Source organism: Andrographis paniculata, unplaced genomic scaffold (assembly GCF_009805555.1).
Source record: "Andrographis paniculata isolate CXL003 unplaced genomic scaffold, ASM980555v1 Contig18END, whole genome shotgun sequence".
Lineage (NCBI taxonomy): Eukaryota > Viridiplantae > Streptophyta > Magnoliopsida > Lamiales > Acanthaceae > Andrographis > Andrographis paniculata.
In genome coordinates, this window is record NW_026137468.1 from 1,053,543 (window position 1) to 1,068,825 (window position 15,283).

The 15,283-nt window shown below is 34.1% G+C and overlaps 3 protein-coding genes across 7 annotated transcripts; 2 read left to right on the top strand and 1 right to left on the bottom strand.

Moving 5' to 3' along the window:
* The first annotated feature begins 205 nt into the window (after positions 1 to 205).
* On the top strand, positions 206 to 6,685 carry LOC127240739 (exportin-T). 4 transcript variants are annotated; one of them, XM_051259589.1, is made up of 15 exons: positions 237 to 347; positions 659 to 2,305; positions 2,409 to 2,498; positions 2,589 to 2,678; positions 2,769 to 2,873; positions 3,129 to 3,188; positions 3,697 to 3,759; positions 3,891 to 3,986; positions 4,550 to 4,714; positions 4,933 to 5,106; positions 5,209 to 5,274; positions 5,344 to 5,442; positions 5,605 to 5,751; positions 6,054 to 6,193; positions 6,375 to 6,685. In XM_051259589.1, exons 2-14 carry the CDS (start codon positions 803 to 805, stop codon positions 6,144 to 6,146), a joined length of 2,751 nt encoding a protein of 916 aa, XP_051115546.1. In that variant the 5' UTR covers positions 237 to 347; positions 659 to 802; the 3' UTR covers positions 6,147 to 6,193; positions 6,375 to 6,685. The 4 variants fall into 4 exon arrangements, with proteins under 4 accessions (XP_051115555.1, XP_051115538.1, XP_051115530.1 ...); XM_051259581.1 differs by having other exon boundaries at positions 207 to 2,305; positions 5,605 to 5,745; XM_051259573.1 differs by having other exon boundaries at positions 208 to 2,305.
* A 1,468-nt stretch (positions 6,686 to 8,153) lies between these two features.
* On the top strand, positions 8,154 to 12,485 carry LOC127240224 (aldehyde dehydrogenase family 7 member B4). Its single transcript, XM_051258781.1, has 15 exons — positions 8,154 to 8,319; positions 8,514 to 8,650; positions 9,143 to 9,229; positions 9,323 to 9,454; positions 9,998 to 10,070; positions 10,168 to 10,190; positions 10,295 to 10,358; positions 10,460 to 10,505; positions 10,646 to 10,826; positions 10,970 to 11,146; positions 11,264 to 11,428; positions 11,526 to 11,666; positions 11,757 to 11,854; positions 12,030 to 12,179; positions 12,331 to 12,485. The coding sequence occupies exons 1-15, from the start codon at positions 8,286 to 8,288 to the stop codon at positions 12,383 to 12,385; spliced, it is 1,563 nt and encodes a 520-aa protein (XP_051114738.1). The 5' UTR covers positions 8,154 to 8,285; the 3' UTR covers positions 12,386 to 12,485.
* Positions 12,486 to 12,605: 120 nt separating this feature from the next.
* Positions 12,606 to 13,785, bottom strand: LOC127240235 (uncharacterized). Of its 2 annotated transcripts, none has more exons than XM_051258802.1 (3): positions 13,490 to 13,785; positions 13,269 to 13,404; positions 12,606 to 13,032 (listed from the first exon to the last, which is right to left on the bottom strand). In XM_051258802.1, exons 2-3 carry the CDS (start codon positions 13,385 to 13,387, stop codon positions 12,789 to 12,791), a joined length of 363 nt encoding a protein of 120 aa, XP_051114759.1. In that variant the 5' UTR covers positions 13,388 to 13,404; positions 13,490 to 13,785; the 3' UTR covers positions 12,606 to 12,788. The 2 variants fall into 2 exon arrangements, with proteins under 2 accessions (XP_051114759.1, XP_051114749.1); XM_051258792.1 differs by having other exon boundaries at positions 13,269 to 13,416; positions 13,490 to 13,782.
* Between the last annotated feature and the right edge of the window lie 1,498 nt (positions 13,786 to 15,283).

Genomic DNA, 15,283 nt, shown 5'->3' on the forward strand with positions numbered 1-15,283 from the left:
CAATTTTTTAAAAAATATATAATTATATATTTTAATTTTATAATTTATAATTATTTTTATTAATACATTTTTTTTAATTAACACAAGTTATCCGACGAAAGAGTAAATTGGTCCGAAAATAGAGTATTATTGGGTGTAATCATATCTTGCCAAATATAAAGATGAGATGATGATAAAATATACACCCTAATTAGTAAACAATAAAAGAACATACAAAATCACAAATAAAATGTTAAAAATATGGGCGGTTACACCGTACGATTTCTCTGCGGCTCTCGAGACTAGACTAGATTCCCTGCTGCTGCTTCACTCCTCCATTCCCGATGATTTCCCAGTCGGAAGAGTAGGTATTCGATTCTCTCTGCTCGCTTTCTGTTTAACGCGGATGTAAAAATTGTTAGGGATTCCAATTATTTGATCACCTGCATTTAGAATCCGAGAGGATAATCAGACGCTGCATCTGACAAATATAGCTCGAAATTGATTCAGCGAGCAATCAAAGCCGGTTATTTATTGACTTGATTATATACATCTTAGTAGGGTTTAGGGCTTTAGGGGGTGGGTGGGTGTTACGGTTATGATTATGGATGACCTGGAAAAAGCGGTTATTATAAGCTTCGATGAGTCCCCTGGGGTTGATTCGGCGCTCAAATTGCAGGCTGTTGCATTTCTGCAGCAAGCTAAAGAGAATCCGGGGATATGTAGTCTGTGCATACAGAAGCTGTGGTTTTGTAACCTTGTTCAGGTTCAGTTTTGGTGTCTGCAGTGCCTCCATGATGTGGTCCGTGCGAAGTATTTTTCAATGCAGGAGGAGGAGAAGTCGTTGATAAGGAAATCTGTGTTTTTAATGGGTGTTAATGGTGGCAGTGATGATAACGTTGTGAGGTTATTGGATGGTCCTGCATTTATAAAGAATAAGCTTGCGCAAGTTCTGGTAGCATTGATTTATTTCGAGTATCCATCTGTTTGGCCATCGCTATTTGTTGATTTCTTGCCGAATTTGAGTAAAGGAGCTTCTGTCATTGATATGTTTTGTCGGATGTTGAATGGTTTGGATGATGAGTTGATTAGCTTGGATAATCCACGTAATGAGGATGAGATAGCTGCTGCCGGGAGAATCAAGGATGCGATGAGGGCGCAGTGTGTGCCACAGATTGTTGGGGCGTGTTACGAGATTATTTTGCTGTATAAGAAGTCGGATCCTGAATTGTGTTCGGCTGTTTTGGATTCAATGAGCAGATATATTTCTTGGATTGACATTGGATTGATTGTTAACGATGTGTTCACTCAAATGTTGTTTGAATTGATGCTGGTTGAAGGATTTCCCGATCAGCTACGGGGTGCTTCTGTTGGTGTTGTTCTTGCGATAGTATCAAAGAGGATGGATCCGAAACCGAAGCTGGCTCTTTTGCAGGACCTTCAAATTATAAGAGTTTTTAGGCTGGTTGCAGGGGATGGTGACTTGGAATTCGTATCCAGTGTGGCTGATTTGCTCACTGGTTATGCCACCGAAGTTTTGGAATGTTCAAAGAGTTTGAGCACAGAGGATGGTAAGTCGGTTGCATTAGAACTCCTGAATGAGGTTCTGCCTTCGATATTTTATGTCATTCAGAATTGGAAGCTCGATTCAGCTTTCAGCATCATTCAGTTTTTCTCAATGTATGTCGGAATGATGAAAGGTCTTTCCACATTGACGGAGGCACAGTTGCTTCATGTTGGCCAGATGTTGGAAGTGATCCGATCTCAGATTCGAATTGATCCCATGTACCGTAATAATTTAGATATGCTGGACAAGGTTGGTAGAGAAGAGGAAGACAGAATTGCAGAATTTAGGAAGGATTCATTTGTGTTGCTCCGGAGTATAGGCCGTGTAGCACCAGATGTTACGCAGATATTTATAAGAAACACGTTTTCTAGCGCTATTTCTTCTTCTGAAGATAGTCATGTTGAAGAAGTTGAAGCTGCACTTTCCTTATTTTACGAGCTTGGAGAATCATTGAGGGATGAGGCCATTAGAAGTGGTAATGGTTTACTGCAGGAATTGGTCCCGATGCTTCTATCCACAAAATTTCCTTGTCACTCCCACAGGCTTGTAGCGCTTGTATACTTAGATACAATAACCAGATATATGAAGTTTGTATTGGAGAATACTCAATACATCCCCGTAGCGTTGTGTGCTTTTCTTGATGAGAGAGGTATACGTCATCCAAATACCCTTGTCAGTCGAAGAGCAGGTTACCTGTTCATGAGAGTTGTGAAATTGCTCAAAGCAAAGCTTGTCCCTTACATAGATACAATCTTGCAGGTATCCCGTCAGAAATAACTTTCTCCAGGCTTTAGAGACGTCGGACAAGGGAACATGAACCATGTTTACTAATTTCCTTGTTATTGTTTTGCTTTATTTTCAGAGTCTGCAGGATATAATTGCTCAATCTACTAGAGTGCATAGTGCCTCAAAGGAACTTTCAGGAACTGAAGATGGCAGTCATATCTTTGAGGTAAATTTCTCTGGTGTATTTTAATACTAGTAAAAGTATATGATTGATGTGATTGATGTTTGGATTTATATCATGTTTTGGCCTCTGTAGGCAGTCGGGCTGTTAATTGGGATGGAAGATGTTCCCCTTGAGAAGCAATCGAACTATCTTTCAGCACTGCTTATACCTTTGTGCAATCAGGTCCAACTTCATTATCCATAAAGCTTCCGTTTATGCAACCCCCTTTTTATTTCATATAATTGAATTTGATATATTTACATTCCCGCCCAGGTTGAGTCTACGCTCTTAAATGGCAAGTCATTGAATCATGAAGAGTCTCTCACACAGATTGGAAATATCCAGCAGATAGTAATGGCCATTAATGCCCTCAGCAAGGTATCTGTCAATTCTTCATATTTCTTTGATTTTTGTTTTCTAATTGATTACGTTTCCTTATTTTTCTTTCATTTGTACTATAGTATAACTTGAAGTGTCCATTTACATCGTGTGGATTTATGTTGGAATAAAACTTCAACATAATGGGTGATATGTTCATTTCTTCATTATTATTAGTTTTCCTTTTTGAGCAAAAGATGATTGATCTGAAATGTTTACAAATTACAATGAAGATTCGAATTTTGTGTTGTCCAGGGATTCAGCCACAAACTTGCAACATCTAGCCGCCCTGCAATTGGTCTCATGTTCAAACAGGTTAAATTTGAAACTTGAACAGATCATTTTATTGTTTATTTTTCTTTGATAACTACATAGGTGTAGTTTCACAATTAATTAATCTAGGCAATAAATGTTTGCGTAGTTGAACTCTTTCAAAGCTTTAAGTGGATCATAAATATATCTTATAGTGAGAGTGCGTTTGGTAAGCAAATACTTTCCTTCAAACAAAACATGGCCCACGTTGTTTGGAGCATTGAGCTTTAGTTAGATAAGCAATATAAATTTAACTCTTCATAGTTTTAATCACCTAGATACTAATATATGCCGCAATGTAATATTTCCCTCCACTGCAGTAAAGATATTATAGAAGTTTCTTTTAATCATTTCGGCCATTTATTTGCGTTCCACTTATATAAAATAAAGTACAGCTGAAAGCTGTTTGCTTTTTTTTTTTTTTTTCCGTCATTATCTAAATCTGGGCTATAATTACAGTATCTGCTGTCTTGTTTTTTGCCATATTCTAATGTGTTGATTTTTCATACAGACATTGGATACACTGCTTAAAATACTTGTTGTATATCCAAAGGTAGAACTTCTAAGGAGTAAGGTAAGAATTTATATAATTCACAGGATCAACTCACAACATGTTCCGGTTTTTTCTTTTTCTTTCTCTCTCTCTCTCTTTTTTTTTTTTTTTAATCAGAACCTTTCTATTTAAATGATGCGTCGTTTTTCTAGGTCACGTCTTTCATTCACCGCATGGTGGAGATTTTAGGAGTATCTGTTTTTCCATATCTGCCAAAGGCATTGGAGCAATTGCTAAGAGAAAGTGAGGTATATATGTTTCCACTCAGCCTTTTTGATTGATGACACCTAATTATTTTAGTTATTTGGTTTAGAAAATAATAAATTATATGTCAGTATTTTGACTGCCAATTTGAATATGTACATGCCTCCTATAGTTGTCTTAGCTCCAGGCTTCACTTCTGTCATTGTTCTTCAGTCTTTATTGCTGTTGAAGTGTTTATATGTGCCATATGATGTCTCAATGATTTTTTGTATTTGAAAGTTGCATCTGATATTCTTTGATTATCTGGTTAGTTCTTGATATTTTAATTCCCAAGCTAATAAAAAAGATGTCTTCACTCCTGTATACGAAACCAATGTGACAAGGATATGGAGACGTATACTTGACCCATAAATCGCTTCTCTGTAATAAGTAGGTATTTGTTTGTCTTAAAAGATCATTTCCGTTGGGAGGGCCGGAGGTTAGGAAATAGTATGTTGGCCATTACTGCAGCTTTCTTTCGCAATATGAATACATTATATATCAGCTGTTTTGTCTGTAAATTTGTGTACACGATAAAACTGAGCAATCAAAATTACTAATGCTGCAGCCTAAGGAGTTGGTGGGATTTATGGTTCTCCTCAATCAGCTCATCTGCAAATTTAGTATTAAGGTATCTCATATTTTGGAAGACGTATACCCTGTACTTGCTAGTAGGGTATTCAGTATTCTACCAAAGGATGATATTCCAGCCGGACCTGGCGGCTGTACTGAGGTGCACATTTGCTTTTTAATATTGCTTTCATTGCTCAGGCGATGAAATTATTTTCTTAAAACCAGCTTAGCATTGAATTACCTTGATAAATTAGTTGTCATTTGTATACAGTGGAACGTGGAGGGTTCAATATGCTGGTTCTTAAGAAGAGAGTGTTCATAAATTAAAGATGCACTGTCGAACATTCTTTGACTTGTTAATTCTTACCTTCTGTTTAGGAAATTCGTGAACTCCGAGAGCTTCAGAAAATGTTCTTTACGTTTTTACATGTGATTGCGACACATGATCTTTCATCAATTTTCATATTGCCCAAAGCTTATCCGTACTTGGAGATGATGATATCTCTGCTGTCGTACACTTGCTGTAATCATAAGGACATTGTTGTCAGGAAGGTATGGCCTCGATTCTGGCGCACAAGTGCTTATTGGGGATCTTCATTTAAAATTTGTGGGATAGTGTGATGTTGGGAGCTGAAATCTCTTGTTTCTCCACAGGCTTGTGTTCAGATAATTGTTCGGCTAATCAAAGATTGGTGCGGCGATCCCTACAGAGAAGAGAAGGTATCTTGTTCTTGGACTGCTATTCCTGCAGTTTTTGTTTTCAAAATTAGTAAAGTAAACTATTTTCAGGTTCCTGGTTTTCCCAGATTCATAATCGAAGCATTTGCACCAAATTGCTGCCTTTACAGTGTGCTCGACAAGTCATTTGATTTTCGTGATGCAAATACTGTAAGGAGTTCGTATCTGAAATAATCTTCATACATACTTACGAGAATAACATAGCTTTAGCGAAAATTGATTGCATAAAGATGACCATTACAAGAAATATATTTCATTTGTGATTTCAATTCTTCATATTAAGCATTTTAAGGCGAGCTTGTGTTTGCGCAGATGGCATTGTTTGGCGAGATAGTAATCGCTCAAAAGGTCATGTATGAGAAATTCGGCAATGTCTTCTTCCTCCACTTCGTCTCAAGAGGTCTCCGAAAAATTCACTGCCCTCAAGACTTGGCTGAGCAGTATTGCCAAAAGGTGCAGGTAATTAATATATCATACACACTTTTTCGATTCAAAGATATCATGGGGTGTGTTTGGTTTGAGTTAGTATTGTATTTTTTGTTAAAATATTAACTACTGTGATATTTTACATTTTTATTAAAAATCATGACAACAAAACTTTGCAAAAAAAATACTCTCTCCGTCACATAAAAATGTGCCTATTTCCTTCGGTGTGCTCTTAGAGTTGTGAGATAGACACGAGCTTGATTGGATCGAACATAATATTCATGCTTTACATTGTCATATTAATAAAGTGAAGTCTCTGATCTCTCTTACATCAGGACAACGACAACATTAAAGGGATGCGATCATTTTACCAGTCCCTCATTGAAAAGCTAAGAGCTATGCAGAAAAGCAGCATCGGTTTGAGATAGCAACGCGACACATATATATAGTATTCGATCTGCATTGCCATCAAGAGGTCAGTTTGCTTCCATCTCGATACACAACATTAAAATTTCCACTATGTTCTTTCTTTCGACCAACCTTAACTATTACAACCTATAGCTGAGGTTCGAACCTTCGGCAGACTCTGCTTGTTTGTTTTCCATCGCGTTTTACAATCTAAATATCGCTAATCAGTTTCTCTTGTCTCTTACCAGGTGTAAATTAGCGGCCATCGTTCGATGAATTATTTACTAAATGTGCCATACAAGGTAGAACAGATTTGTGTTTTTTTGGTTGAATTTTGGTGGGAAGTTTTGGTTATCTATTTAGATTTTATTTATTATTAGTATTATTATTATTTTTTTTTAAGAAGTATATTTTGTTTTACCAGTTTTCAGTTTTTCATTTCACTGGGTATGTTTGTCTGGTGAGTTTTGGATATTTAATTTTGTTTGCTTTGCTTTTGCTCAGAATATATAATATGATTGAATAAGGTTTACAATATAAGATTGCAGAAACATGGAGTATTTTCAACCATTTATTTATTTTTTATTATTATTAGCTGAAAATTACCTACTGTTCAGTAAATCAAATTATACTTTTAGGTATTATATCTTATTAAATCATTAATTTGATAAAATTTATAATTGAATGACAAAAATAATTTTTAATTTCAGACACAAAATAGACCAATTTTTATTTAAATTATTTTGATTAAAAAGAAAAAGTCTATCAACACAAAAAAGCTATACTTCAACCACGTGGGAAATTTTTATGTAGAAAAATTTTTTGTTTGTTACTACTATTATTATTATTATTTTGTGACGGTGCTTTTATTTCAATAAATGGGCATGTTTATGTTAAAATACAATAATAATGATAGTACAGAAAACTTTTTTATCATTTTCTTTTAAAAAATTGTAAAGCGAAAAAATATAAATGAATTTTGGTTTATTCCTGAACTTTATCCAGACAGCTTTTGCATATCCGTTACGAACTCTCTTACTTGATAACGACACATAACTTACTCGTGTCATTTACCAACAATTTCCTCCTTTTCTTTTATTACTTTTATTGTAAAGGGGAATCGTAAATATTTTTAAAATATTTATAAATTTAAAATTAATTAAGAAGTAAATAAAAAATATTTAATATTATCATAATAAGTATACAATGTAATATTTTTATATAAAAACTATTTATTTTAGCAAGATACTGTTAGTAAATAATATTAAATGTAATTTTAAAACATAGATAAACATAACCCTAATTATTTATTTATGGCGGCCGTTATACTAATATAAAAAATCTTTGGCGCAACACACAACATAAGCATATACGCCATAATCAATCTTTTTATACTATTTACTTCCTTAGTTAAGGTATTATGTCCATTTTATCATAATCATGAAAAATTTAAAAAGAATATAATTAGTAAATAATTAAAAATATATTATTAAAAATAATTATTATAAATTAAAATTATAATAATTAATTAATTCAATTAAAATTAAAAAATTATAAATTAAAATATTTAAAATAAAATTAAAATGTATATTTTTTTGAAAAAAAAAATGACAGACAAAAATGAAAAATTAACATAATAAATAAGACTGAAAAAAATACTCTATTCTGCTTATACAATTTATCTCTATTTTTTATTTTCGTTCATCCACGTAATTTGTTTTTTTATTTTTAAAAATATAATCATACACATTAATTACATTGTAAATTTTATATTTTTATTAATTTTAATTAAACTATTTATTTTTTTTTAATTTTAATTTATAATTATTTTTATTAAATAATAATTACTTTTATTAAAATATTTTATTAATTACCTATTAATTATAAATTAGCTAAATTTCCGTATCAATAAGTTCAAAATATTTGGACGGAGGGAGTAACTTATAACCAAAGTGTTAAAAAGTATCGAAACTAAATTTAGAAAATTATAATAATAATAATAATAATAATAGTTCTTGAGAGTAGAGTTGTAAAGGAGCACGTCTCTCTGCTCACTGACCCATCCGTCTTTCAATCGCCATTATATACCATCGATCTCAGCTCTCCTTGCCTCCATTGTTGCAAGTCTCCTTCTCACTCACTCGCACGCACTTCGCGCTATGTCAGAATTAAGTGCTAATTCTCCAGCCTACGGTACTTACTGTTCTTGCTTCGCCATCTATGATCTATCCAAATGCCGCTGATGTCTGTCTCTGTTTTTTCGGTTTTCAAATTGTATTGTTTTCCACTTGCTGGTAGTTGTTCTACTTGAATCCGGATTGGATTAGGGTTTCATTTTTGGCTTTGCCTCTATATTTTATTTTATTTTATTTATTTGGAATCTGCAGCAATGACTTTCGGGAAGAAGGATTACGAGTTTTTGAAGGAAATCGGAGTTGGTCCGACCAATTCGGGTTGCTATGTTAATGGTGTTTGGCAGGGGAATGGCTCCATCGTTTCTTCTGTCAATCCAGCTGATAATCAGGTTTTTGGATTCGGCTTTTTCAATAAATTGCTTGTCTCTTAACTCGTTTTTGTTCAGGCTTTAGCTGTTGATGAGTTAAGAAGTTTTCTGGACACTTTTTTCTTCCATTTTTGCTTTTGCTTAATGATAGTTTGATCAGCCAGTAGTTTGATGTATAATTTCCTGTCGATTGGTCTGAATTTGGTATTGACCTAATTTAAATCAGTTTACTCCCAAAACTATCCTCATTGTTCACCGTAGATTCTGCAATTCACTTTTTATGAGAATTCGAAGCCTTTGAAAACTACATTGGAGCTCCATATGATCTTTTGAAAGCTTTCCAAGTTCGAAATGCAACTCAGGAAGAGGATTAAGGCTACCACACTTAACAATTGCTTTTAATAATCTTTAGTACAATGTGAGGTTATTTTAGTGTAGTTTGTGGGAATATAGCAATGTATGCTTTTATTCAATTATCACTGGATGAGCTTCGTCTACTCTGGATTTATGTAGCCGATTGCCGAAGTTGTCGAGGCATCTATTCAGGACTACGAGGAAGGAATACAAGCATGTGCACAAGCTACAAAGATATGGATGCAGGTTTATCATTGATTAGCAGAGCTATATGAAAGTTCTTTTCTTATCCATGTGATATTCGATGTGAATCATGTGATCCATGTTTTCTTGTTTCAGATTCCTGCACCAAAGAGGGGTGAGATTGTGCGGCAAATTGGTGATGCACTGAGATCGAAGCTCCATCAACTTGGCCGGCTTGTTTCCCTAGAAATGGGAAAAATTCTACCTGAAGGAATAGGGGAGGTTCAGGTAATTCATCTTCCTTAGTTTTAGATGATGATTGGCATAAGGGACTCAATCTTCTATGTGCCTGCTAATGTGTTTTCCTGGACATCATTTATTTTCGATTAGACCATTGTTACCAGAAGATTCAAATTCATTTACGCACAAGCTTCAATCCTGCATTACATAAATGAGTAATGTACAAATTTTGGGTTGCTCAAGTACTAAAGTGACAGCAAAAGGGTTGAAATTAAAAGTTAAAAAAACAATAAAAATACTGTGTATCTTGCATCATTTGTCAAATGTAAGTTGCATTTTTCATCGAGCTTGGTGTTATACGCATGATTCATCAAAGTGCATTGCTTATTAAGCCTTTCATGTGTTTGATAGCAGAATGATAGAGGCAAAAAATATGTGAACTGTTATTTTTGAACCAAGAACCATATAGGACATTCTAGAAATGCTAATATCTGTAACTCCTTCTATCAATCTGTAATTCGGGACAGTGGATTTGTTGATAAGAATTCAAAATGTCAAACATTGATTATCTTCTGTTCATTGCTATTGCAGGAGATTATTGATATGTGTGACTTTTCTGTGGGACTGAGTCGGCAGCTGAATGGGTCGATCATACCCTCAGAGAGTAAGCTTCATTAGCTTTGCTGTTTTCTCTGCAATTAGACTCGATACTGAAGCTTGACAATCTTTACTCCTAATAACTCTCATGTATTTATTAACAGGACCAAATCATATGATGTTAGAGGTACTCCAGTTATTATTCCCTTCCGACTTCTGTGTAGTATTCTTTGCATTTTTAGTAAAAGAATCATTTCTAAGCTTTTCTTTTTACGTGGTACCCCTCATCAGACGTGGAATCCTCTAGGGATAGTCGGTGTAATAACAGCTTTCAATTTCCCTTGTGCTGTTCTTGGTGAGTGCTGCAATATTCTCGCATTAAAATTTACGTAATTAGGGAATATCGTTATATTTTCTTTTATGCACGTTTAAGTTGACTTTGTTATGTAAATGTAGGATGGAATGCTTGCATTGCTCTTGTTTGTGGAAATTCAGTTGTCTGGTAATTTATTTATTTTTTTATTTCTCTTTACTATGTATTTTTGTCATATAATTTACTAAACCTTCACTATTTCTTCTATCGGCATCAACTGCGCATCGAATGAATGCAATTTATAACTCTCCAGATTTTACAATTTACAGGAAGGGTGCTCCAACAACACCTCTGATTACCATAGCTATGACGAAGATTATCGCCGGGGTATTGGAGAAGAACAATTTGCCGGGTGCAATTTTCACCTCATTTTGTGGTGGTGCTGATATCGGTCAAGCCATAGCCAAAGATACGCGCATACCTCTCGTTTCCTTCACCGGGAGCACCAAGGTAACAGAAATGGTCAATTATATGTGCAACCTTATGTCATCTACGAAAAAAGACTCCTTCATTGCCGTGCTATTTATCAAAGTTTCGATTTTAGGAATTGAGTTATCGTTGTCCTTCAAATCTGTATCCATCTGCTATTTCAGGCGGGACTAACTGTTCAACAAACAGTCAACCAAAGATTCGGAAAATGCCTGCTTGAAATGAGTGGAAATAACGCCATAATCGTCATGGATGACGCCGACATCGAACTAGCTGTTCGATCTGTTCTATTTGCTGCTGTTGGAACCGCCGGTCAGCGATGCACCACATGCCGTAGACTGGTATTAAATCGAAATTTCTTCATTGCAAAAGCCTCTCCTGTATATTTATTTCAAATTTTATATGCTTAAAAAACACAATCTAATCCTTTATTCTTTATTATCCTCCGATTACTTAAGCTTCTTCACGAGAGCATTTACCAGAAAGTTCTCGAACGACTGCTCGAAGTCTACAAACAAGTCAAGGTAGGAAATCCATTGGAAAAGGGCACCTTACTTGGCCCGCTCCATACTCGAACATCCCGGGACAATTTCATTCACGGTATACAGAAAATCAAGTCACAGGTTTGTCCTAGCTTTCGTTCTAAATTGGTATCTTCATCAAATCAATTTTTCGATATATATATATATATAAAGATCCGTATGTGTCGATGTTTTCCAGGGAGGAAAGATAATCACTGGCGGAAATATCATCGACTCCCTAGGCAATTATGTGCAACCCACCATAGTCGAAATCTCTGCCAATGCTGATGTTGTTAAGGAAGAGCTCTTTGCACCCGTTCTTTACGTCATGAAGTTTCTGGTGAACGATAACTATGCTTCGAAGAGCTTTTGTTTTTATTTTTGGTTGTTTTTTCTTCGGTGATTATATAATGTGCTCGATGTTGTGCAGTCACTGAAGGAAGCGATCGAAATGAACAATTCTGTACCTCAAGGTTTAAGCAGTTCCATCTTCACCCGTAAACCTGAAATCATATTCAAATGGATCGGGTGAGGCTGCGGCTAAGCTCCATTTACTTAGAAATTTTGGAAGTAAAAGTCGGGTATATTTTATGAAAAAAAATAATGTTAGATAAATGCGGACAAAAATTCCAAAGGTATATCTATCTATATAAGCATAGTTTAGTTTATACAGTCTTGTTCGACTCCTTTGAATTCAATGCAGGCCCATGGGAAGCGACTGCGGAATTGTAAATGTCAACATTCCGACGAACGGAGCTGAAATTGGCGGCGCATTTGGCGGCGAGAAAGCCACCGGCGGCGGGCGTGAAGCTGGAAGCGATTCTTGGAAGCAATACATGAGACGCTCGACTTGGTAACTATTCAAACTTCAATTTTTTTACTATACAATCCTTTCCCGGTATATTATTTTTGATAAATATTTTCCCATCAAATTTTTTCATGAAACAAAAAAAATAAATAAATAAATATTCAAATTCAAAACATCCATTGTTGTGTGTTTGCAGCACCATCAACTATGGAAGTGAACTGCCTTTGGCGCAAGGAATCAACTTTGGGTAGATTTGTACAAACAAAGGTATTATTATATCATTATCATGGCTATTATTATTGCAATAATAAATATAAACTTCATCAATAAATCGCTTTGCATTGATTTTAAGCGTTTGTTTACTATTTTGGACCTTTTGTTTAAAGTTAATGAACTGTTGCAAATCAGTTGTGAATAAACTTACACACTTATATCTCCCAAAATGAACTCCACTAAGTAATGACGACTAAATTCAAAAACAAATCTAAACTCAGTTCGGACAATATCATAGGTAAACAATAATTAGAACATAGCAGGCCAGCCAATCACACGACATTTCATATCTCCATTTTGCCCCTCGAATTATGCCTTCATGGAGGCATTGGCCAGGGTCAAACTCGGAATAACATAATTCTCCGACCGAGTCAACTCAGCTCAAGCCTCCTCGGCCCGGCGGGCTATCCGGCACCGATCGGAGGGCCCCACCAAACTCCTCCTCAGGACCTGACTCATGGCCCGGATCAAATGCGCCGCCGGATCGAGCGGCGGCGCCGAGGCCTGGAAGTTGGTGCAGAAGCTCCGATGGCGGAGCACTGCCTCGTCCGGGCTTATCAGCCGCCTGATGACGTCATCCTTCACAGCCTCCGCACAAAGCCCGCAAATCCATCTCCCTCCATGCCTGCAATGTATCATCGCAAAATTCAATTTTCTTCCTATCAACAAAATTAAGTTAGTATTTGATTTAATATTATATGAAAAATGTATATATATATATATATATTCGAAGTGATATTTTTATAAAATAAATAATGATAAATGAGTGAAAATATGTTGATCTTTTAATTAATATTAATTATTTAATTAATTAATCATCAGAAATTATATGTATGTGTATATATATATATATATATATACCTCTCGCGAATTGCCTGGATATACGACGGCGTGCACTCTTCTGTAAGGCCGCAGCAGTCGCATTTCGCCAAAACGACGTCGTTTTGCCCCGACGTTGAACTCAGGTTTGTCGTCAACATCGCATCACTTATCACACCTGCAGACATCCCTATATATATCGAGTTATACAGAAACTATATATATGTATATGTATAGAGAGAGAGAGCAGAAAGTGAAGCTACCGATCGAAAGAAAAGATCAAAAGCACTGAATCTTCCACTGTTCTTCTTCTTGAATGAGGTAGGGTTTTGCAGCGGTGGAGAATACGATTGACATTTTGAGAAATACCCCCAAATTGAATTTGAATTTTTTTTTTATTATTTTAAATGCTTCTGTGTGGTGAGGGAAAGAAGAAATTAAAGCTTGAGGAAATTAATGTGTAGAAAACTGTGGTATGGTGTGGTGTGGTGCGGGCGTGTTTTTATGGTGTGGAAGAGAACTATGATTGGGCGGTTGACGGCGGCGGCGATCGGCCGCCGACCGCCGAATAAATAATAGCCGTATGGCCCTTGATCTGCCAGCTCAGCATTACCTGTGTATTTGGCCAGCTGTCCGTATATATGTATTTTTTTTATTTGAAACAAGAGGTGGTATTCACCAATAAATTGCTGCCGCGTTGCAATGTATGTTTTAAAATTATTTTAATTTTTGTTCTCTAGTTTCATTTCAAATGACACGTTTACTTTTTCCTTTTCTGATTTCATTTCTCCGTTCCTAGTATCCTGTCTATAATTAAAAATATATTTTTAAAAATAATTATTTATAATATAAATAATTATAAATTAAAATTAAAATAATTAATTAATTTAATTAAAATTAAAAAAAATAATTAGCATATTTAGCATGTTTATATTTTAAAATAAATTTTATCAATTATAAATATACTTAGGGTGTGTTTGTTTGAGAGATTTGTTTGGATTTCCATTATTTATCCTTTTTTTTTTTTTTTTCTAAAAACATCAAATCAAACACTTATTTTTTATTTTTTATATTATACTAAAAATCAATTTTACATTCAAAACATCACATCAACACCTATTTATGTCACATCATACAACTATTCAAATTCAAAATTTTTACTATTCAAATTTCAACTCAAATCCAATCCCTCAAACAAACACACCCTTAGCATATTTAGCAAATATAATTTCATAATATATATATGATATTATACATATGATTTTAATAAAATATATATAATATTTTTTTGAGAAAAAAAATATTACTCCATATCATAATACTATTTAAATGATACTTTAAATTGCCTATTCAATTATAAATCAAAACCAATCATTGTTTGTTTAATTTGAAATAAGAAGTTTATTTGATTTAATACTTCCTTCGTCTCAAAAGTACGATCTTATTGTATTGGATACGAACATTTAAGAAATATTGATATTATATTGGTAGTCAGTAAAAAATAAAAATAAATAATTTTTTTAGTGTAAAAAATAGTAGCAATTGTGTAATAATAATAAAAAAATAGGAATAATTTTACGGTGATATGATTATTTATGAAAATGAAACTATTATTTTTGGACGGACAAAAATAGTAAACAAGACTATTGTATTGGGACGGAGTGAGTAATACTCATCTTATATCATACTATATTTGTCTCTTTGAGCTTCTGCATACGCTGCAATATTTCAAAATATGAAATACTCCATTATGTGCACTTTTCTGCTAGCTGTCATAAAAATATATATATATATATATATATTACACTTTTATCTTATCAAATAAATATAAATGTTTGTGATGTAAGAGATGATTTGAGTGTTGAGATGGATAAGTAAAGACCAAAACTAACACATAAATATCTATTATGCTTTGTTTTTTAATAATATTGTTTATTTGTTGAATTTTGATTTGAATAATAATTTACAATAATTGTATATTAAATTAAATAGAAAAAAAGTTAACAAATTAGATTGAAAAAAATTAACAAAATGTAGAATGTATTGAAATCAATATA

Bases quoted from the DNA above. Each gene is read 5' to 3' on its own strand.
- LOC127240739 (XM_051259573.1), top strand. From the start codon at position 578: ATGATTATGGATGACCTGGAAAAAGCGGTTATTATAAGCTTCGATGAG. The intron at 3,987-4,549 runs GTATATATGTTT...CTAATGCTGCAG, and splicing joins AATTGCTAAGAGAAAGTGAG to CCTAAGGAGTTGGTGGGATT. The intron at 5,443-5,604 runs GTAAGGAGTTCG...GTGTTTGCGCAG, and splicing joins ATTTTCGTGATGCAAATACT to ATGGCATTGTTTGGCGAGAT.
- LOC127240224 (XM_051258781.1), top strand. From the start codon at position 8,286: ATGTCAGAATTAAGTGCTAATTCTCCAGCCTACG. The intron at 9,455-9,997 runs GTAATTCATCTT...TTGCTATTGCAG, and splicing joins AAGGAATAGGGGAGGTTCAG to GAGATTATTGATATGTGTGA. The intron at 10,359-10,459 runs GTGAGTGCTGCA...ATGTAAATGTAG, and splicing joins TTTCCCTTGTGCTGTTCTTG to GATGGAATGCTTGCATTGCT.
- LOC127240235 (XM_051258792.1), bottom strand. From the start codon at position 13,414: ATGTCTGCAGGTGTGATAAGTGATGCGATGTTGACGACAAACCTGAGT. The intron at 13,033-13,268 runs GTATATATATAT...GATACATTGCAG, and splicing joins ATCCAGGCAATTCGCGAGAG to GCATGGAGGGAGATGGATTT.